This window comes from Nuphar pumila, chromosome 12, assembly GCF_984573655.1.
Source record: "Nuphar pumila chromosome 12, dmNupPumi1.hap1.1, whole genome shotgun sequence".
Classification (NCBI taxonomy): Eukaryota; Viridiplantae; Streptophyta; class Magnoliopsida; order Nymphaeales; family Nymphaeaceae; genus Nuphar; species Nuphar pumila.
This window is the reverse complement of record NC_143260.1, coordinates 3,747,753-3,770,424: the sequence shown is the minus strand read 5'-3', so window position 1 is coordinate 3,770,424 and position 22,672 is coordinate 3,747,753. Positions and strand designations below refer to the sequence as shown.

General features: G+C 38.7%; 1 protein-coding gene and 1 non-coding gene across 3 annotated transcripts in view; one reads left to right on the top strand and one right to left on the bottom strand.

Moving 5' to 3' along the window:
* The window catches only part of LOC149819695 (protein N-terminal and lysine N-methyltransferase EFM7-like), a 28,088-nt gene extending 5,652 nt beyond the window's left edge, over positions 1 to 22,436 (top strand). Inside the window, exons 5-8 of one of the 2 annotated variants that reach the window (XM_089982952.1) lie at positions 20,540 to 20,591; positions 21,561 to 21,662; positions 21,750 to 21,858; positions 22,123 to 22,436. In XM_089982952.1, coding sequence (XP_089839078.1) covers positions 20,540 to 20,591; positions 21,561 to 21,662; positions 21,750 to 21,858; positions 22,123 to 22,252 — 393 coding nt within the window. In that variant the 3' untranslated portion in view covers positions 22,253 to 22,436. Of the gene's footprint in view, positions 1 to 16,739; positions 16,792 to 20,539; positions 20,592 to 21,560; positions 21,663 to 21,749; positions 21,859 to 22,122 lie in introns of both variants that reach the window. The other variant, XM_089982951.1, reaches the window with a different exon arrangement.
* LOC149819696 (U6 spliceosomal RNA) lies at positions 6,794 to 6,896 on the bottom strand. Its single transcript, XR_016426944.1, has one exon. It is a non-coding gene; the product is annotated as a U6 spliceosomal RNA (small nuclear RNA).
* Positions 22,437 to 22,672: the final 236 nt, after the last annotated feature.

The following is a 22,672-nucleotide window of genomic DNA, read 5'->3' as shown; positions in this document are numbered from 1 at the left end:
TTGGCAGGTTATATTATTTTCTTAGAGTCAAAGTGGATCATCAAAATGATTTCTTAGTCCTTAAACAAAGAAAGTATGCCATTGATCTCTTACAGCGTAATGGTATGACAGATTGCAAACCTGTCAAAATACCTCTCCCTCAGAACATACAGTTACATTTGGAATGAGAAGGAGATGAATTATTAAGAGAGCCAAAAAAATATCGCAGCATCATTGGGGCATTATAGTATATTTCTTTTACAAAACCATGTCTTGTTTGTGTTAATCAAGTGTTGCAATTTATGCATGTGCCACATGTGAGTCTTATGGAAGTTGTCAAGCGTGTTGTTAGGTATATTAAAGGAACTATTATTGATGGTTTAATATAGAAGAGACATGTTGATCAGGGTAAATCATTGCCACTCGTTGGTGGCTTATTTGGATGTCGGTTGGGCAGCAAATCCGGTTTCTAGAAGGTCTGTTACTGGTTCTGGTGTGTTTCTTGGGACAAATCTGATATTTTGGTCTAGTAGGAAGCAAAGGACAGTTGCTTGGTCGAGTATGAAAGAAGAATATAGAGCAATGGCATCCCTGACATAAGAAATTCTATGGATAAGGCACATGTTAGTGTCATTGCATCAATGTATTGGGATATCTTTACTCTTTTATGACAACAAAAGTGCATTTGCAATAGCTAACAATCCTGTGCATCTTGGGAAAATGAAACACATGGAAATAAATGTTTGCACAAAAATATATAATAATAAATAAATATTTTAAATACATCTACAAGTGTGTCAAAATTATCAAATATACATTTATTTATACATGATAAGATAAATACGTAGGTTATGGTAAACCTCCCTTACTGTGCTTGCTGGTTACGGTAAAGGAGGGTAACCTATGCTGGTTACGGTAAACCTCTCTTATCATGCTTGTTGGTTACAGTAAATGAGGATTATCTATGCTGGTTACGGTAAACTTATTTTACTGTGCTTGTTGGTTACGATAAAAGAGGGTAACATGTGTTGGTTATAGTAAGCCTCTCTTACCATGCTTGTTGGGTTACGGTAAATGAGGGTAAAGCATCCCTTACCATACTTACTGGTTATGGTAAATGACAATAACCTGTGTTGGTTATAGTAAACCTCTTTGACCACCCTTGCTGGTTACCCTAAAATAGGGTAACCTGTGCTGGTTACGGTAAACTTCTCTTACCACCTATGTCACATGGGTGCGGGTGCGGGAGCGGCTGCGGGGATTCGGCACTTCCAAAAAACCCGGGTGCGGGGGTGCGGCAGGGGCAAAAATGTAAAAAAAATATATATATATATATATATATATATATATATATATATAATTTTGAAGTTTTAACAGTTTAACATTTAACAATAAACATTGTCATAAACTCATAATATGATTCATCATGCATGCAGTATATCAACCTAAATATCAAATTATCAATCAAATAAGTAAAGCAATTACATAAATCGACCTAAATATCAATCAAATAAGTATTGCATAAAAGAACTAAATTACATACCAAAGTATATCCTGATGAAGTAATGGATGCTAATAATTTTCTTCTTCATCATTAAATGCATCATTAGAAGGAATACTGGGCTCAACTAAATCCATGTTTGTTACGTTGAATTCATGTTCTCCCTCGAAGTCACACTCTTCTGGGTTTACATCCCAAAATTTGGATGTTCCTTGTCTGCATTATAAACCCAATTTGAAAATGATAAATACAATACAAGTATATTTAAATGAAAACTAAGAAATAATCAAATAACTAAGAGAGTAAATTAGTACCTGTATTCATCATTGCTTCGCGAAAGTAATCGAAGATTTGAATGAACATATACTAAATCCTCTGCACGCTTGCTGGTGAGTTTATTTCTCTTCATGTTGTGGATTTGAGAATATGTGCTCCAATTTCTTTCACAACAAGATGAACTAGCAGGCTGCCATAGCAATCTTAATGCAAGACGTTGCAGAAGAGGTGTTTCTGATCCAAATGTTGACCACCATATGATAGGATCTATATTATCTTCTTCTCTCGCGAATAATGCCGATGCATATAATCTCGAAGATGAAAATTTTCTAAACTCTTGTGTGACTTGATGTAGAAGATATGCTTCTGGAAAAAGTCTTGTCATACACATATTTCTATGTCTTGATAGCTCTGGGTCTAAATTTGGAGGGACACGACCAATACCACCAGCCCGCCACTTATTTGCATAATATTTTGGATTAAGAGAATGTGCCATGCAATGCAAAGGAGTGTTGCTCTTATCCCATCTTCTGACTAAAATTGAATGAATATGATTAAAAAAATCTGAATCATGCAATGCAGGATTTTTTTCTTCATGCATGAAAACTATAGCTTGTATTTTTTCAATCATATTATCCCACATTTCATAAACTCTGTGAAGCATGGGCTCATCCTTATCAACTTCTCTTAACATTTCCCAAATAGGTTGCGTAAATTGAAGGAAGTATACCACTCTGTCCCAAAACTCATCATCAAGAATGAATTTCTTAATTTCTTGAGCCTTCATATCATCATCAACACGATAGAATGTCCAATTTTCATCAGTCACCATGTTAATCAAAGCATTCTTCACTCTTTTAATCCTCTTCATCATCACAATGATGGACGCAAAACGTGTTTCAACGACCTTCAACAATTTCAAATCAGAATGCCTATTAAATATAGCATTAGCACGATGGTGGTTAACAACAAAATTCTTAATGCTTTTGACATTTCTTTCTAAATCTTCAATCCATGAACATAAAGCATATGCTTGTAAATTTTCTTCTTCTTTGGGGTTGCATATGCTCTTTAGGGCTAGATTTAAGCTGTGTGCTACACAGGGAGTCCAAAAAATATGAGGGTACTCACTCTCCAAACTCAACGCTGCACTTTTACAAACCGGAGCATTGTCTGTAATGATTTGTACCACTTTCTGATCACCCACTTCTTTTATCACTTCTATAAACAATCCCTTTAAATACTCTGCATTTTTATATTCCCCAGATGCATCAACTGCTTTCAAGAATATTGGGCCACTAAGCGAACAAGCAATGAAATTGATTAATGGACGCCTTTGAATATCTGTCCATCCATCAGACACAATGGAAACTCCATTTTGCTCCCATGAATATTTTTTAATTTCTAGCAACCTCTCCACGTTTGTCCTCTCTTCTGCAAGAAGTGTGGTTCGTATTTTTTCTGAACTTGGAGACACATAACCACTCAAATTACAATTTGCCAAGGATGTTACTAAATCCTTCCAATAAGGATTTCTAGCCGCATTAAATGGGAGTGAACCAAAATAAAAATACCTCCCAACTTTTCTATCCAATTCTTCTCTTCCATATGTATTGAATGATGCTTGTATCGTTCCTCTACCTTTTAGATTGACTTTTCTTTTTTTTTTCAGCATCTTCGTGGTGGCTTGCAAATGGCACACTGAGTGCAGAAGAATCGGCCATTGCCTTTCTCTTCTCATATTATTCTTGTATTTTCTTGTATTGCCTTCGCATTGCCTCATCAACTTTTCTGCAAGCTGAAATGCCATGTCCTGGTATCTTTAACAAATGAGCCTTCACTCTTGTGTAAGACCCAACAAAATCTTTTTCGCAGAGCTTGCATCGAAATCTTTTGTTTCCACCACCTCCTTCTCCAGTTTTTGCAAGTTTATCTACATGTATCCATAGTGGCCCCACATCATCAATCCCACTTCAACTATCAGCAAACTATGTCACATGGGTGCGGGTGCGGGTGCGACACGGGTGCGGCGCAATTTCAAAAAATTTGGACACGGGGACTCGGCTATATATATATATTAAAAAATAAATAATAAATAATAAATAAAAAAAATATATATATATATATATAAATAAGACTCGGTCAAAGTTGTGCCCATTAGGGGACAGGTGATGAGTTGTGAAGGCATTCTGTACACTTTCTTCATACAGGAATAATTCACTTTTGGGCACTTTCTTCATACACTGTAATAATTCACTTTCTTCATACAGAAAAAAACCACAAAAACTTGAGTTGTGCCCATTCTGTACTTAAAACTTGAAAGTGTACAGGTTTTTTAGTTGTGATGGGTTTTTTCCTTACAGCTGTAGCCCAGAAAATTAAAAAAAAAAAAATTCAAAAAAAAAAAAAATCCAAAAAATGGACCAAAATGACCCTGGGTGCGTTGACCACACCCAGGGTCGGGTTGACCGAGTCCGAGCCGCACCCGTGACCGCACCCGTGTCGGTGCGTGTCGACGCGGGTGCGGCGACCTTGGAGCCGAGTCCGTGTGACATAGTCAGCAAAACTAGCAGCAAAACTCACATGTTGGGATGAGGATGACGCAAGTCCTTGCCCTTTATCCGTCATTTTTATCCTGAAAACACAAAAAAAAAATACATTACAATTTTCAAATCAATTCGAAAACACAGGGAGAAGGGGGGGCTCAGCCCCTCCCCTGCCAACCCAACAAGAGAGCGAGAGCGAGGGGGGCTCGGCCCCTCCCCTGTCGACCCCAAAAAAAAAAAAACAGATGGGGGAGGGGCCCCCTGTCGACCCAAAGAAAAAAAACAGATGGGGCTCGGCCCCTCCCCTGTCGACTCAAAAAAAAAAAAACAGATGGGGAAGGGGCTCGGCCCCTCCCCTGTCGACCCAAATAAAAAAACAAACAGATGGGGGAGGGGTTCGGCCCCTCCCCTGTCGACCCAAAGAAAAAAACATATGGGGGAGGGGCTCGGCCCCTCCCCTGTCGACCCCCAAAAAAAAAAAAACAGATGGGGGAGGGGCTCGGCCCCTCCCCTGTCGACCCAAAGAAAAAAACATATGGGGGAGGGGCTCGGCCCCTCCCCTGTCGACCCCCCAAAAAAAAAAAACAGATGGGGGAGGGGCTCGGCCCCTCCCTTGTCGACCCAAAGAAAAAAAAAGATGGGGGAGGGGCTCGGCCCCTCCCCTGTCGACCCAAAAACGAAAAACATAAAGGGAGGGGCTCGGCCCCTCCCCTGTCGACCCAAAAAAGAAAAACATAAAAGGGAGGGGCTCGGCCCCTCCCCTGTCAACCCAATCGACCCAAAAAAAAGAGGTAGATGGGGGAGGGGCTCGGCCCCTCCTGTGCCGAAAAACGAGGGAGCAGGGGAGGCTCAGCCCCTCCCCTGCCGACCCAACAAGAGACCGAGAGGGGGGGGGGGGGGGTGCTCGGCCCCTCCCCAGCCGACCCAAGAAAGTGAGAGACATACCTGCGAGCAAAGAGGAGGAGTCTGGGAGGCGGAGCTGGGGGCGGCGGCGTTGGGGGCGGCGACGCTGGGGGCGGCGGAGCTGGGGCGGCGATGGGAGAGCTCGAGCTCAGGGGGAGAGAGAGGAGAGATTAGGGCAAAAAAAAAATTTCGCCCAAAAATGTGGACAAAAATGACCCTGGATGCGTTGACCGCACCCAGGGTCGTGTTGGCCGCACCCGGTGCCGCACCTGCACGCGATCCCGCATCGCGTCGCGTCGACGCGGGTGCAACATCTGTTTTGCCGAGTCCCTGTGACATAGCTTACCACCTTTGTTGGTTATTGTAAAAGAAAATAACTCGTGCTGGTTGCAGTAAATCAGTCACGTATCACCCTAACTTCCAAGCATCCACCCATTATGTGGCTGGTACCTGTGAAGTAAGAAGGCAAGAAGCATGGGGTGGTTACAAGTACAGATGGCATTTATTCAACAAAAATAATATCCATGATGGAATAACTTCCTTCATGGGATGCTAAACTTAAGGGAGCAACTCTATAAAAGGGAGAAGCTACTTAGGTTCAGAGAGGAAAAAAAAAAGAAGAGAAAAAAATGAGATAAAGAAAAGGAAAAACAAGTTGCCAAAGCGACAATGTATTCAAGAGAGCCCAAGAAGACATGAGGATCCAATCAACTCTCAGACCCTTATCTTCTTCTTTCTTTATCTTTCTCTTTTCTTCTTCTTCTCACTTGTAATCTAAGCTTTGGGAATCAGAGGCTACTGTAAAGGTGAAGCGATCTCAAAATAAAGTTCAAAGTTTTTGTATCTCAATTTGAGTGTTAAAAAAATCAACGCTCTGATAGACAAGCATTTTGTTCATAAAAAGGCTGAGACTAGAGAGTTGCAGGCTGTCTTTGTTCAAGAGATGAATCAAGTTGTTGGTCTTTTTACAAAACCTTAATCGATTGCCTGACATTGATATCTTAAAAGCAAACTGTCCACGATGGCTAGCCAAGTCCCGTTTGAGGAAGAGTGATAAGAATAGACGTGTGTAACAAGGGTATTTTTGTCCAGCTTTTATATAACACATGCTTGTACTTGTTTGCATTTAAAAGGGGTATTTATGTAATCCAACATAAAACCCACACATGTATAAATACATACTAGGGACGCCCTAAGGAATCTATCTCGGGTGTCTCCTTTGTTCTCCTTCTCTATATTATGCACGATTCGAGAGGAAAGTTTGAAATTTAATATCTTACATGTGGTCTATTTTATTCTAAGATTGTGCCACCTTGGAGATTTGTGGTTGTTCCCTACTTAACATATTTTGAGGTTTATACTTTTTTTTATGGAGAAACTACCCCAGGATCAAAGACCTAGTCACGTTGGCTCTACCTACCATACTTACGGTCGTTGTCCTGGCAGCGTAAAGCTATGTGGTCTTACCCTTTGCCCTCAGGGAGTCTCCACGCTTTGGCTTGCACAGGGGTGATGCCCCTGGTTTTAAACTTAAACCTCTTGCCTAGCAGCCTAGGCTCCATCTCACTACGCCAAACCCCCTTGGGGCAAAATTTTGGACCATTTCTCGAATTGCGTGTGTCATCCTTGCACAGGGGTCATGCTAATCTTCTATGTATCGTTCCAATTTTATTGGATGTCTTCAAAGAGATTTGAGGTTCATACTTTATAGCACCATCATTTTTATAGTGTTAATAAAAATATTTATTTTTGTAGGCATGAAATGACAAAAAAAAATTAAGAGCACTGTCCTTTGTTAAATACTGATGAAAATTAAAATTGGTTTTTCCATGAAGACATTATGCATGATTAACATCTTGTACTTTGTTTTCTAGTGTCCATGCTTAGTTTTGTGAGAGCTATAATTCATCGGGCTTATTTTCTTCGTGTAGCACCCAAACCGAATGACTATAAAATTACACTGATACTTCCATTCCACATATTACGGGCAACATAGGAGACATCTTTGTTAAAATATAATGTCAAAATGTAATATATATATATATATAGATAGATAGATATATTTTTGTAATACCCTGTAAGGGTAAAATAGTCTTTTCCTTCTCACGCATATTTTCTCTTTTCTTTTGTATTTTTTTTATTCCTTTTTCTTTTTAGCCATTGAGGGGCCCGCACATATAGATGTTGGACCCCTCTAACGGTCTATAATATGATCGTTGGAGGGGCTCCAACGTCTATACGTGGAGCCCCTCCAAGGGTTCAATATGTATATAAATAGGGGTCTTCCCCCTTTGTAATCCCGAAGCTTTTTAGCAAAAGCTCTCTCCCTTTTTCAATAAAGATTAATCTTCTCTATGCCTTTGAGCATTTGTAATCTCTTGAATGTGTTGTGCCTTTGTGCATATTTGTTTTAAGTGTTCTTATTGTGCCTTTGTGCACGTGTTTATCACTAAAAACTTGGTGTTCTTGTTTTTGTTATCTCTTTGAAGACATTTTCACATGGTATCAGAGCAAGGTCTCTAGAAGAAGAGCTCAGGTATTGCATCATCACGGTGGTTACCTCGAAGAACGTGCTCATTCTTCGTTCTCATTCCTTTGGAATTATAAGCTCTTGCAAATCAATTCAAGTGAAGCGCAATACATCAAGTAAGCTCAAAGAACATCCTTTGTGGTAAGATTTCTAATTTTGAAGGCCCTTTCTTTCTCTTAAAAGGTATTTTCATGAGGGAAAAGGATTCTTATTTTTTCCTTGGTTTTAAACTCAATGGGTCCAACTATCGTGTTTGGGCCGGCAATATGGAAGCCCATATTAAGGGGAAAGGTCTTTGGGGCTATGTCAAAGGCATCATTCTCGAACACGAACAAAAAATCACCATTATTGAAAAAGGTGAAATTAAGGTTTTTCATGGGAAAGAAAGAGAGAAGACATTTGAAGAATATAATAAGAAGCATGAAGAGTGGGAAATAAAGAATTATAAAATCCTTTCATGGATTTTTTTCACTGTAGAAACAAGGATAAATGCCAATATTTTAAAATTTAAAAAGGCATTTCAAGTTTGGGATTATCTTGAGAAGATGTATACCTCAAGAAATTTATCCCATAAATACTATCTTCAAAAAAAGGCATTGACCCTCCAAAAAGGGAAAATGTTCATTGCCAAATTATCATCTATTTGGGATGAACTTGCACTTCAAGAACCCAAATGGAGTGGGAAAGCTATTGAACTAAGGCATAAGCAATTGAAAGATGATCACTTTTTCAATTTTTTGAATGAGCTTAGACCCAAATTTGAGCAAACTAGATCATCACTTTTATTTTCTTTTACATCTCCACCTTTAGAAGATGTTCTTACTAAATTAAGTGGAGAATAGACCAGATTGGGAATGAACAAAATCAATCAAAGTGTGTTGGTCATTCCTTCTAAAGATGAAAATGAATGAGCCTATGCCGTCTCTAGATCGGGGAATAATGTGAAAACATACAAACCCCCTCATTTCAACAAATTTCAAAATCAAAATCAAGGAGCAAGAGAAAATGGTAGTTAAAATGGAAGGTACCAAGGAAGAGACTATAGTAAAATTATGTCATTTTTTGCAAAGAACCGATACATATTAAACCGGTGTGTCCTAAATGGAAGAAGATGGTGGCTATGTCAACAACATTTTAACCACATAAGGAGGAAGGTCATCTACCTCCAACAATCAAGATGTATTTAGTTATCGGGTCTGGATATACCAGATCCGACCCATAGTGTAATGTAAGCTTAAATACATGTTTAGGTCACGATTTCTTTAACTGAAATCATGACAGCCGAAGTCGATCTCTCCCTTTTCTCTCCCTCTCTTTCTCTTCTCTTTCTCAATACAGGAACACAAGGAAAATTTACATGGTATCAGAGCCAAGATCCAACTAAGGGTTGAAGTGGATTCCGAAGGTGCGGAAAATCAAGGTTTGAGGTTTCGCCTATTCTTTTCTTCATTTCCTTCAGATTTTTTTTCTCTACCACGATTTCAATCTCCACTTCTTGTTTTCCCTTTCTGTTTTCCCACCTTTTTCACGCAGTGAATCCCTAATATCACGTGGATTTCATTTCCACGATTTCTTCCTTTAGTGGATTCACATCTCACGTGAATCCCTTTTCTACCACGATTTCAATCTCCACCTCTCGTTTTCCCTTTCTGTTTTCTCACTTTTTTTTTCACGCAGTGAATCCCTAATCTCACGTGGATTTCATTTCTACGATTTCTTCCTTTAGTGGATTCACATCTCACGTGAATCCCTAATCTGTTCACGCAGGATTCAAAAAAAAAAAAAAATTGTTGTCCAGCCTGCTGTGGGACAGAAAATCTGTTCATTCCTTTGCTCTCATTTGTTTTTTTCTCGTATCATTTTTGTTCTGACTGTTACGAGTGGGATTCACATTGAAAACTCAGTGCTTTCTTCTGACAGTTTCTGGTCGGTCTATCTTTGAGTTACTCAGCCGGAAAAAAAAAAAAACCATCAACAAACACCTCTGACTGCAGACTGAGCACTCTGTGAATACTAAAAAAAAAAAGGGGGTTCCCTTTCTTGTTAAAACTCCTTTTCATGGATCTTCATTCCTCTTCATCCAATCTTTCCTCAAGTTTTCTCACTCAACTCGTTTCTGAAAAGTTAACTACCTCAAACTTCTTGATTTGGAAGAGACAAATTATTCCTTTTATATGGAAGCTATACATCTTCTTAGATAACTTATTGAAAGATATAGAGAGAGGAACAAAGATTTGCATATGGTTTTTATTGATTTAGAGAAGGCATACGATAGAGTACCTAGGGACGTTCTCTGGTGGACAATGATGAAGAAAGGTGTTTCTCTCAAGTACATTAGTATAATTAAAGATATGTATGAAGGAGTAGTAACCAATGTCCGCACTTGTGGAGCGGTGACAACCAATTTTCCGATAACGGTTGGGTTACATCAAGGATCTACTTTAAGCCCTTTCCTATTTGCGATAGTGATGGATGAGCTTACGAGATCAATTCAAGAAAATGTACCGTGGTGTATGTTGTTTGCTGATGATATTGTTTTGATTGATGAGTCTAGAGCTGGGGTTAATGCTAAGTTAGAATTATGGAGACAGACATTGGAAGCTAGAGGTTTTAAGTCGAGTAAGAGTAAGACTGAATATATGGAATGTCGGTTTAGTAAGCAACAAAGTAGTGAAGCTTGGTGAGCAAGAAATACCGGTGAATGATTATTTCAAATATTTGGGATCCATCATTCAAAAGTATGGAGAAATTGATGAAGATGTAAATCATAGGATAAAGGTTGGGTGGATGAAATGGAAAAGTGCAACTGGAGTGTTGTGCGATCGTAGAATGCCATTGCGGTTGAAGGGAAAGTTTTATAGGACGACTATTAGACCCGCTTTACTATATGGTACGGAATGTTGGGCTGCCAAGAGACATCATATTCAAAAAATGAGTGTAGCTGAGATGCGGATGCTTAGATGGATGTGTGGAAATACATTAAAAGATAAGATTCAGAACGAGGAGATACGTAAGAAGGTAGGTGTTGCACCCATTGAAAATAAGATGCGAGAGAATCGTTTACGGTGGTTTGGACATATTCGGCGAAGGCCTAATGATGCTCCAGTTAGAAGGTTGGAGAAATGGGAAATATATTAGTTAAAAGAGGTCGGGGTAGGCCTAGGAAGACTTGGATGGAGATGATAGGTAAGGATATGAATGCTTTGAACCTCACCGAGGACATGGCATTGGATAGAAATGATTGGAGGAAAAGGATTCATGTGGAAGACCCAAAATGAATTTCTTTTTTGGTTCATATCGCTGACCCCAATTGTTTTGGGATGAAGGCGTAGTTGTTGTTGTTGTTTGTTGTTGTATAACGAGTCAAGGTCTCTTAGGTCACCTTGATGGAACCACTCCCGTCCCACTCGAATTTGTTACGAGAGAAGAAAAAGACGACAAAGGAGTAAGTTCAATTGTGTTTGTCAAGAATGTTGAGTACCTCAACTGGGAAAGGAAAGATCAATCAGTGGTTGCATACATCACTTCCACCTTATCCCAAGAGGTCCTTATTGCCATCCCCGACAATTGTACTGCTCTGCAACTTTGGGAAAAATTGGTTCAAACTTCAAACATATTCACAAGTTTCGCAGGCGAGAATGGTTTTTCTCAAAAGGGAATTCCAGATGTTGAGAAAAGATTCCATGACCATCATGGAATATCTGAACAAGATGAAGACTATCACAGATCAACTTGCAGTTATAGGATGCTCGGTGAATGACAGCGATATGGTACAACAGACTCTGAGTGGATTGGGATCCGAGTACAACATGATCGTCACTTCCCTATTGTGTCTCCCTGCTCTTCCTACCTTTGATGAGTTGCGAGCAAAATTAATTCAGTATGAGATGACTCTGAAAGGGTTCTCTGAGGAATCCCACGTTCACACAAATTCTCAAGAAGTTTTTGCCACAGGGGTGTCTTATGGTAGAGGACGCGGACGAGGAGGACAAGGGCGAAGTGGACATGGAGGGCGTGGTTTGCTTCCCACTCCAAATATGTTAGCTCATGCGCAGGGGTCAAGATCCATTCCTACCTGCTTCCTTTGTAATAAAAAGGGGCATATCAAGGCGAATTGTTGGCATAATCCAGAGAATAAAGGAAAGGGTCCACAGACAGAAAACAAAAGGAAGTTCTCAAGCAGTGGAGAGATTAAAGATCTGTTGATATCTGCCTTGTCAGAGTTGAAATTGAAGCAGTGCGATGAAGGCACCTGGTTTGTCGACTCAGGGGCAACGACTCATGTAACAGGTGATGCAGGTAAGATTTCTAATCCCATTCCTTATTTTGGAAAAAGTAAGATTGTCACTGGAGATGGATCCCACCATCCTGTTTCTCATGTTGGAAAAACCGTCATTCCCATGTCACATTCCACTCTTACTCTTTCTGACGTTCTTCATGCTCCTGACATTAAGAAAAATATTGTCTCTGTTTCCAAACTTATTGATGATAATAATGCTTCAGTTGAATTCACTCCCTTCTCTGTGCAGGTCAAGGACCTTCGCACGAGGGAAACATTCGTTGAAGGAAAGAGACGAGGCAATATGTATGTCTTTGAAGAAGCTCCTTGTCATGCTGTCCGCCCTGTCCACCTGAATTCAGAGCCTTCATTAGAGTCGTGTTCATCCTCTTCTGCTAATGTTTTTAGTATTTCTGAATGTAATAAGTCATTCTTATGGCATAGTCGATTAGGACATTATGGGGGTCATTTCATTGAGAAACTTGTATCTAATAATCTCATTCCAAAAGAAAGTCTAAATAGGGATGAGAACAGTCACAAATGTTCCAGTTGTCTTTCCTGCAAGAGTCATGTATTGCCTTTTCATTCCATTAATAAGAGAGCTTCAAAACCTTTTGAGATAATCTGTTCTGATGTATGGGGACCAACCCCAGTTGCCTCTGGATCTGGGAGCAAATACTATATAATCTTTGTTGATAGCTATACTCGATGCACTTGGATATATTTCATAAAAAATAAGTCGGAAGTCTTCTCTTTGTTTCAAAATTTTCTTTCCCTTGTCAAAAATCATTTTTCTGAGTCCATTCAATTTTTCTAATGTGATGGAGGTGGGGAATTCTCATCCCGTGATTTTATCTCTTTTCTTCAAAGTAATGGAAGAGGAAGAAGGGTGTCCTGTCCTCACACTCCTCAATAAAATGGAATTGTTGAACGAAAACACAGGCATATCGTTGAAAGTGCCATGAGTATGCTTCATGATAGCAATCTTCTCATCAACTTATGGACAGAAGCCTTTCATTCTGCCGTGCATGTGATAAACAGACTGCCTATGGTTATTCTGGAAAATAAGTCTCCTTATCAGTCTTTTTGGAACTTATCCTAGTTATTATGATCTGCGTGTTTTTGGATGTGTTTGCTATGTGCATATCGATCAGTCCCTGAGAAACAAGTTTCAAGACAAAGCCCAAAAGTGCAGATTTGTGGGATATGCAGATGACTACAAAGGATATAAGTGTTATGATCCCACCAACAAACGTATCAGAACCTCAAGAAATGTTGTCTTTGATGAACAAAATTTTGATCACGGAGCCAACACAACGAGTATGTCAACTGAAATCTACCATCCTTGGCTAAGCTCAGAACTTTTTGCTGGCTCCAATGAAACATGTTCCTCATATTGCGTGCAACAAGAAGAAGAGGTTTTTGAGAACACTGGGACGTCGGGGTCACAGAATGCAGAGGAAGTACCGGGCAGATACAAAGGCATTGTCTATTCCAGACAGAGACCGACAACATCAAGCCATTTAGATCAGGTCTCAGTCGCCAATCCTACTCCTTCTCATACCCTCACAGTCAGAAAATCAAACCGCATACAGTATCCTATTGACAGGTGGGTTAGTTATAACAACTTCTCCTTGGATTTTCAATTGTTTTTAACTGCCATCAATAAGGATGAAGAGCCCATCATGTATTATCAGGCATCAGCTTCTATGAAATGGGTAGAAGCCATGAATGATGAAATGCAAGCCTTGCATGAATGTGGAACATGAGAAGTTGTTCCCAGACCACCTGACAAAAATGTTGTCGGATGCAAATGGGTCTACAAAATCAAGTACAAGCCAGATAGAACCATTGAACGATATAAAGCAAGGCTTGTAGCAAAAGGATTCACTCAAGAAGCAGGGCAAGACTATGATGAGACCTTTAGTCCGGTTGTAAGAATGGGAACGATTCGAATTATCATTTCCCTGGCTGTTGAACATGGATGGAAGTTGAGTCAGCTTGATGTAAAAAATGCATTCTTACATGGGGATTTGAAAGATGAGGTATACATGAAACAACCCCCTGGATATCAAGAACAAAATTGTAAAACCCATGTATGCAGGTTAAAAAGAGCCATCTACGGCCTGAAGCAAGCATCTCGCTCTTGGTTTGATAGCTTCTCATCTGAGATTCAGAAACATGGATTTTCACGTTCCATGCTGGACCACTCATTATTTATCTTTAAAAGCCAGTCTGTGACCACTCTATTATTAATTTATGTCGATGATATTATCATCACAGGAAACTCTGCGGACCACATTCAAGAAATAAAAGACTTATTAGGTCAAAGGTTCAAAATGAAAGACCTTGGAGTTCTACGCTATTTCCTTGGTGTAGAAGTTGACAACCAGGCTCATGGATTGACACTCACTCAACACAAGTACACCGTAGATGTTCTCAGCAAGGCAGGCATGAAAGACTGCAAACCTCTAGGAACTCCGAGTGTACTTCATCAAAAACTTAGCGCTCATGATGGAGATATGTGTGATGACCCCACCAGGTATCGCAGCATAATAGGAATGTTACAATATCTCACATTCACTAGACCTGATATTGTTTATTCAGTCAATCAAGTGTCTCAATTTATGCATGCGCCACGTACTGGACATATGGAAGCGGTCAAGAGGATCCTTAGATATCTGAAAGGGACTATTGGGGATGGATTGATATATTTACCACAGTCCCATGGCCAAAACGAGCACGAAATTACTGTATATTGTGATGCAGACTGGGCAGGAGATCCCGACGAAAGAAGATCTACATCATGATATTGTGCCTTCATTGAAAGAAATTTAGTCTCTTGGAGCAGTAGAAAACAAAAAGCTATCGCTAGATCAAGCACTGAGGCTGAATATAGATCCATGGCTGCTGCCACTGCCGAAGTCACATGGATCAGGCATCTTCTAACTGAAGTAGGAGAAAAGATCTCCCACACTACCTTGCTCTGTGACAATCAAAGTGCTATCAATATGTCATTCAATTCAGTACATCACAGCCGTGCCAAACACATTGAGATCGACCAACACTTTGTGAGACAGAAGGTTGAAGAAAAAGAGATTGAACCTGAGTTTGTCAGTACTGAAAGACAGGTTGCAGACATATTTACAAAAGGGTTAACCAAGGATCGTTTTTGGATGCTTAAAAGCAAGTTGTTCATGGTCCAAAACCATGATCAACTTGAGGGGGGGGGGGGGTGAAAAAGGTGCAGGATCTGACCCGATCCATGTCACCGTCCATGTATGTAAAGATGTATTTAGTTATCGGGTCTGGATATACCAGACCCGACCCATAGTGTAATGTAAGCTTAAATATATGTTTAGGTCATGATTTCTTTAACTGAAATCGTGACAGCCGAAGTCGATCTCTCCCTTTTCTCTCCCTCTCTCTTTCTCTTCTCTTTCTCAATACAGGAACACAAGAAAAATTTACACAATGGAGCATTGTCTTTAAGTCAAATCATGGAAGTACTTCAATCTCTTCTCAAGGGATCCATTTATGGGCCGCCATGTCAACCTTCTCTTCTCCCGGTAAGACTCCTTGGCTTTTATATTCGGGTGCTTCTTTTCATATGACTCTGATTTTTTTGCCCTTTTCGAATATAGAAATAATTTATCTCCTTCTTTTATCTCAATCGTGGATGGTGCTTCTCTTGAAATTAAAGGAATTGGAATTTTTGAAAAATAAGGTTTTTTTATCCCTAAAGTTGGATTCATTCTCAAGTTAAATTTAAATTTGGTTTTGGTCTTTCAACTATCGGACCAGGGGTGTGATATCAAATTCTTATCAAATAAATGTTGGATACAGGATCGTCAGTCCAAGAAGTTGATTGGGGAAGGTTCTAAGAAAGGAGATCTTAAATATATAGTTTTGTAATACCCTATAAGGGTAAAATAGTTTTTTCCTTCTCACACATATTTTCTCTTTTCTTTTTCTTATTTTTCTATTTTTTCCTTTTATTCTTTTTTCTTTTTAGCCATTGAGGGGCCCACACATATAGACGTTGGGCCTCTCCAATGTCTATATGTGGAGCCGCTCCAAGGGTTCAATATGTGTATAAATAGGGGTCTTCCCCCTTTGTAATCCCGAAGCTTTTTATCCAAAGTTCTCTCCCTTTTTCAATAAAGACTAATCTTCTTTATGCCTTTGTGCATTTGTAATCTTCTGAATGTGTTGTGCCTTTGTGTACATTTGTTCTAAGTGTTCTTATTATGCCTTTGTGTACGTGTTTCTCACTAAAAACTTAGTGTTCTTGTGTATGTTGTCTATTTGAAGACATTTTCACAATCTCTATTTTCCCCCGAGGGATCTTTAAAATTACCACTGCTTAGCTTTCAATTCACCTTTAACCATCAAATGAAATGTGAATACTATCCTCTCTTTGAAACAAGGGATTTTGTGTTCTCCATATTACCATACCTCCAGAGTCAATAGTTTTATATGAGGAACCATTGAACTCAATCACATGTTGCCGTTACTCTTCAGTTTTCTGTTGAGGTCTATCTCGTAGAGGTACTCAAATTGGATCAAGGATCGATTTCTAGGTTTTATCATAAACCTAATTGGTTAAAATGCTACTAACCAATTTATAATGGCACAATTTTCTATCTTTAGACAAAGACATTTTAAACTTTATTTTTAGGATATTCCATTCTTTTAAGTTACTTAATGGTGTTCCTCTTTCAGGTATTGAAGAAAAACATAGAGCTGTATTCTTCAGGAACTGTGTGTAGTGGAGGTGAGAGAAATTTAACTTTTAAAATTCAATATTCTCTGAATTTGATATTGTCATGTCCATTAAAAGCATCCTGGATGCAATTAGGAAGATAAGAGGTTCATAGAAGAGAGATTTCATCTCAAACATTAAATGAAGTTGAAACCTGCATGAGGTTAATTTCTATGAATTCCAACCTCCTTTGCTTGAGGTGGTTTCTCTCTTGTGTTAATTTAAGGTTAATTTCTATAGTGAACTATAAAACTTCTTGCATGAAATGCATGGAAAAAAGAGTGAAATGTTATTTCATAGTCAACTGAAATGTTGTCTTTGATGAACAAAATTTTGATCACGGAGCTAACACAACGAGTATGTCAACTGAAATTTACCATCCTTGGCTAAGCTCAGAACTTTTTGCTGGCTCCAATGAAACATGTTCCTCAGATTGCGTGCAACAAGAAGAAGAGGTTTTTGAGAACACTGGGACGTCGGGGTCACAGAATGCAGAGGAAGTACCGGGCAGATACAAAGGCATTGTCTATTCCAGACAGAGACCGACAACATCAAGCCATTTAGATCAGGTCTCAGTCGCCAATCCTACTCCTTCTCATACCCTCACAGTCAGAAAATCAAACCGCATACAGTATCCTATTGACAGGTGGGTTAGTTATAACAACTTCTCCTTGGATTTTCAATTGTTTTTAACTGCCATCAATAAGGATGAAGAGCCCATCATGTATTATCAGGCATCAGCTTCTATGAAATGGGTAGAAGCCATGAATGATGAAATGCAAGCCTTGCATGAATGTGGAACATGAGAAGTTGTTCCCAGACCACCTGACAAAAATGTTGTCGGATGCAAATGGGTCTACAAAATCAAGTACAAGCCAGATAGAACCATTGAACGATATAAAGCAAGGCTTGTAGCAAAAGGATTCACTCAAGAAGCAGGGCAAGACTATGATGAGACCTTTAGTCCGGTTGTAAGAATGGGAACGATTCGAATTATCATTTCCCTGGCTGTTGAACATGGATGGAAGTTGAGTCAGCTTGATGTAAAAAATGCATTCTTACATGGGGATTTGAAAGAGGAGGTATACATGAAACAACCCCCTGGATATCAAGAACAAAATTGTAAAACCCATGTATGCAGGTTAAAAAGAGCCATCTACGGCCTGAAGCAAGCATCTCGCTCTTGGTTTGATAGCTTCTCATCTGAGATTCAGAAACATGGATTTTCACGTTCCATGCTGGACCACTCATTATTTATCTTTAAAAGCCAGTCTGTGACCACTCTATTATTAATTTATGTCGATGATATTATCATCACAGGAAACTCTGCGGACCACATTCAAGAAATAAAAGACTTATTAGGTCAAAGGTTCAAAATGAAAGACCTTGGAGTTCTACGCTATTTCCTTGGTGTAGAAGTTGACAACCAGGCTCATGGATTGACACTCACTCAACACAAGTACACCGTAGATGTTCTCAGCAAGGCAGGCATGAAAGACTGCAAACCTCTAGGAACTCCGAGTGTACTTCATCAAAAACTTAGCGCTCATGATGGAGATATGTGTGATGACCCCACCAGGTATCGCAGCATAATAGGAATGTTACAATATCTCACATTCACTAGACCTGATATTGTTTATTCAGTCAATCAAGTGTCTCAATTTATGCATGCGCCACGTACTGGACATATGGAAGCGGTCAAGAGGATCCTTAGATATCTGAAAAGGACTATTGGGGATGGATTGATATATTTACCACAGTCCCATGGCCAAAACGAGCACGAAATTACTGTATATTGTGATGCAGACTGGGCAGGAGATCCCGACGAAAGAAGATCTACATCATGATATTGTGCCTTCATTGAAAGAAATTTAGTCTTTTGGAGCAGTAGAAAACAAAAAGCTATCGCTAGATCAAGCACTGAGGCTGAATATAGATCCATGGCTGCTGCCACTGCCGAAGTCACATGGATCAGGCATCTTCTAACTGAAGTAGGAGAAAAGATCTCCCACACTACCTTGCTCTGTGACAATCAAAGTGCTATCAATATGTCATTCAATTCAGTACATCACAGCCGTGCCAAACACATTGAGATCGACCAACACTTTGTGAGACAGAAGGTTGAAGAAAAAGAGATTGAACCTGAGTTTGTCAGTACTGAAAGACAGGTTGCAGACATATTTACAAAAGGGTTAACCAAGGATCGTTTTTGGATGCTTAAAAGCAAGTTGTTCATGGTCCAAAACCATGATCAACTTGAGGGGGGGGGGGTGAAAAAGGTGCAGGATCTGACCCGATCCATGTCACCGTCCATGTATGTAAAGATGTATTTAGTTATCGGGTCTGGATATACCAGACCCGACCCATAGTGTAATGTAAGCTTAAATATATGTTTAGGTCATGATTTCTTTAACTGAAATCGTGACAGCCGAAGTCGATCTCTCCCTTTTCTCTCCCTCTCTCTTTCTCTTCTCTTTCTCAATACAGGAACACAAGAAAAATTTACACAATGGAGCATTGTCTTTAAGTCAAATCATGGAAGTACTTCAATCTCTTCTCAAGGGATCCATTTATGGGCCGCCATGTCAACCTTCTCTTCTCCCGGTAAGACTCCTTGGCTTTTATATTCGGGTGCTTCTTTTCATATGACTCTGATTTTTTTGCCCTTTTCGAATATAGAAATAATTTATCTCCTTCTTTTATCTCAATCGTGGATGGTGCTTCTCTTGAAATTAAAGGAATTGGAATTTTTGAAAAATAAGGTTTTTTTATCCCTAAAGTTGGATTCATTCTCAAGTTAAATTTAAATTTGGTTTTGGTCTTTCAACTATCGGACCAGGGGTGTGATATCAAATTCTTATCAAATAAATGTTGGATACAGGATCGTCAGTCCAAGAAGTTGATTGGGGAAGGTTCTAAGAAAGGAGATCTTAAATATATAGTTTTGTAATACCCTATAAGGGTAAAATAGTTTTTTCCTTCTCACACATATTTTCTCTTTTCTTTTTCTTATTTTTCTATTTTTTCCTTTTATTCTTTTTTCTTTTTAGCCATTGAGGGGCCCACACATATAGACGTTGGGCCTCTCCAATGTCTATATGTGGAGCCGCTCCAAGGGTTCAATATGTGTATAAATAGGGGTCTTCCCCCTTTGTAATCCCGAAGCTTTTTATCCAAAGTTCTCTCCCTTTTTCAATAAAGACTAATCTTCTTTATGCCTTTGTGCATTTGTAATCTTCTGAATGTGTTGTGCCTTTGTGTACATTTGTTCTAAGTGTTCTTATTATGCCTTTGTGTACGTGTTTCTCACTAAAAACTTAGTGTTCTTGTGTATGTTGTCTATTTGAAGACATTTTCACAATCTCTATTTTCCCCCGAGGGATCTTTAAAATTACCACTGCTTAGCTTTCAATTCACCTTTAACCATCAAATGAAATGTGAATACTATCCTCTCTTTGAAACAAGGGATTTTGTGTTCTCCATATTACCATACCTCCAGAGTCAATAGTTTTATATGAGGAACCATTGAACTCAATCACATGTTGCCGTTACTCTTCAGTTTTCTGTTGAGGTCTATCTCGTAGAGGTACTCAAATTGGATCAAGGATCGATTTCTAGGTTTTATCATAAACCTAATTGGTTAAAATGCTACTAACCAATTTATAATGGCACAATTTTCTATCTTTAGACAAAGACATTTTAAACTTTATTTTTAGGATATTCCATTCTTTTAAGTTACTTAATGGTGTTCCTCTTTCAGGTATTGAAGAAAAACATAGAGCTGTATTCTTCAGGAACTGTGTGTAGTGGAGGTGAGAGAAATTTAACTTTTAAAATTCAATATTCTCTGAATTTGATATTGTCATGTCCATTAAAAGCATCCTGGATGCAATTAGGAAGATAAGAGGTTCATAGAAGAGAGATTTCATCTCAAACATTAAATGAAGTTGAAACCTGCATGAGGTTAATTTCTATGAATTCCAACCTCCTTTGCTTGAGGTGGTTTCTCTCTTGTGTTAATTTAAGGTTAATTTCTATAGTGAACTATAAAACTTCATGCATGAAATGCATGGAAAAAAGAGTGAAATGTTATTCCATAGTCACCTATATCAGTCTCAGCAATTTCTCGCCAAGGCTTTTTCTCGGAGATATTTTGAAAAATTTGTTTTTCTCAAGAAAATCTCGAAAGTTAAAAATATAAATAATATTAAGAAAGATAAGAAAATACTAAGTTTTTTATTATTTTCTTGCAAAAATATAAAGAACCAAGTTTTACAATTTTTTAAAATACAAAATAAACAAAAAATAGAAAAAGTGAGCTTAAAATAAATAAAAATAGAAGTTTTTAAAAAATATTGCAAAAAACATCGTGATAATATCACAATATTTTCATTTTGGAATATCATGATATTTTACCAATATTATCGACCTACCTTGGAATGGTAATAATATCATCACCATATTTTGGCAATATCGGTGACTATGGATTATTTTGCCCTCTCAATGTAGAATAACAGATGGCCTTGTTGCATTTTTGTTATGCATGGGTGCATTGCTCTTTCATGCATATTCCCTGGGTAAAAGCATCTTCAAGGTGTATAGTTTGATAGCCTATGCATATAAACCAAACCTTTTTTTATTCTAATGGTGCCTCGTCTACGTTTAAGATTATTTATGGACTGACTGAGCAACTTCAATTCATGGTTCATTGATTATTCAAGTACATAGCTGGTGTCTATGCTGGTCTAGGTTCATCTGTTTTGACTTTCCATTGGCTGCAGATTTGGTTGCTGAGAAACTAGAATGGAGCAATGAGAATCAATTGAAGAAAATATTAGAGAGGCATCCAGGGGGATTTGATCTAATTCTTGGAGCTGACATTTATATCCCATCATATTTTTCTTGCTTCTTTGTGGTTCAAGTTACTAACAAGTGTTTCTCAGTTTTTCTTTTCCTTAATAAGAACATAAGCTTCCAGCATTCGAGCATTCCTTTACTTTTTGACACAGTTGCGCAGCTGCTCCTATTCAAGGAAGGGGGATGCAAATTCTTGCTGGCCTACGTCTCCCGTGCCAAGATGTAATGGATGAACAAAAATCCATTGAGAATTATTTACTTTCAATTTGCTCCGGCTATGTTTATTTTAGTGACCTTGTCATGTAGGACTGGATTACTAGTCATGCTTCTCTTTGATAGCCAATTTGGAACAACTTTGCATTTTGGTATCTGAAAGGCATCCATAATTTGAGCGAAGATTACAGATGCATAATGATAGATCAGAGTTTTGGGGGATGCACTGTTAAATGCTAATTCTGTTTTTCTTTTTTTCCAATTCTTGGACAGCCTAGATGAATTGGTGATCAAGGAGGCCATTCAGCATGGCTTGCAAGCGAGTGAAGTACATGGAACAAGATCGAAAATCGGAAACCATGAAGGCGTAATTTTTGAGTTCACCATTCAAAGACCTCTATAGCAGACAGCAGGCCCTTGTTTTTAACGTTTTTCTAATTACTTTCTCTCCCCTTCATCGCCACCACACAATTGTATGCTTGTTTGAATTCTAGTTTTCTTGCAATGGAAGATGCTTCACTAGTATCTTTGTATCCATTTGTTCCATTGTCTTGAAGTGCCTTTCATCCACTTTTGCTAGCTATAAAGATAATATCCAGGAAGGCATGCATAATTTGCTGTGATATTGCTGCTAAAACACCAGAAAATTCCATCTTTTTTATTCATTATACCAACTTGGACTTTATTCACAGGGTGGTTGATTTTTTTTTTGTAAAGGATAATGTAGTCACAGGTTCACAATCTGGAGCATCAAACCTTTTCGTTTTCCGAAGCCAATCTTTTGGTTCCATTAGTTATGTTTGAATTAAGAAGGTCGCATGTG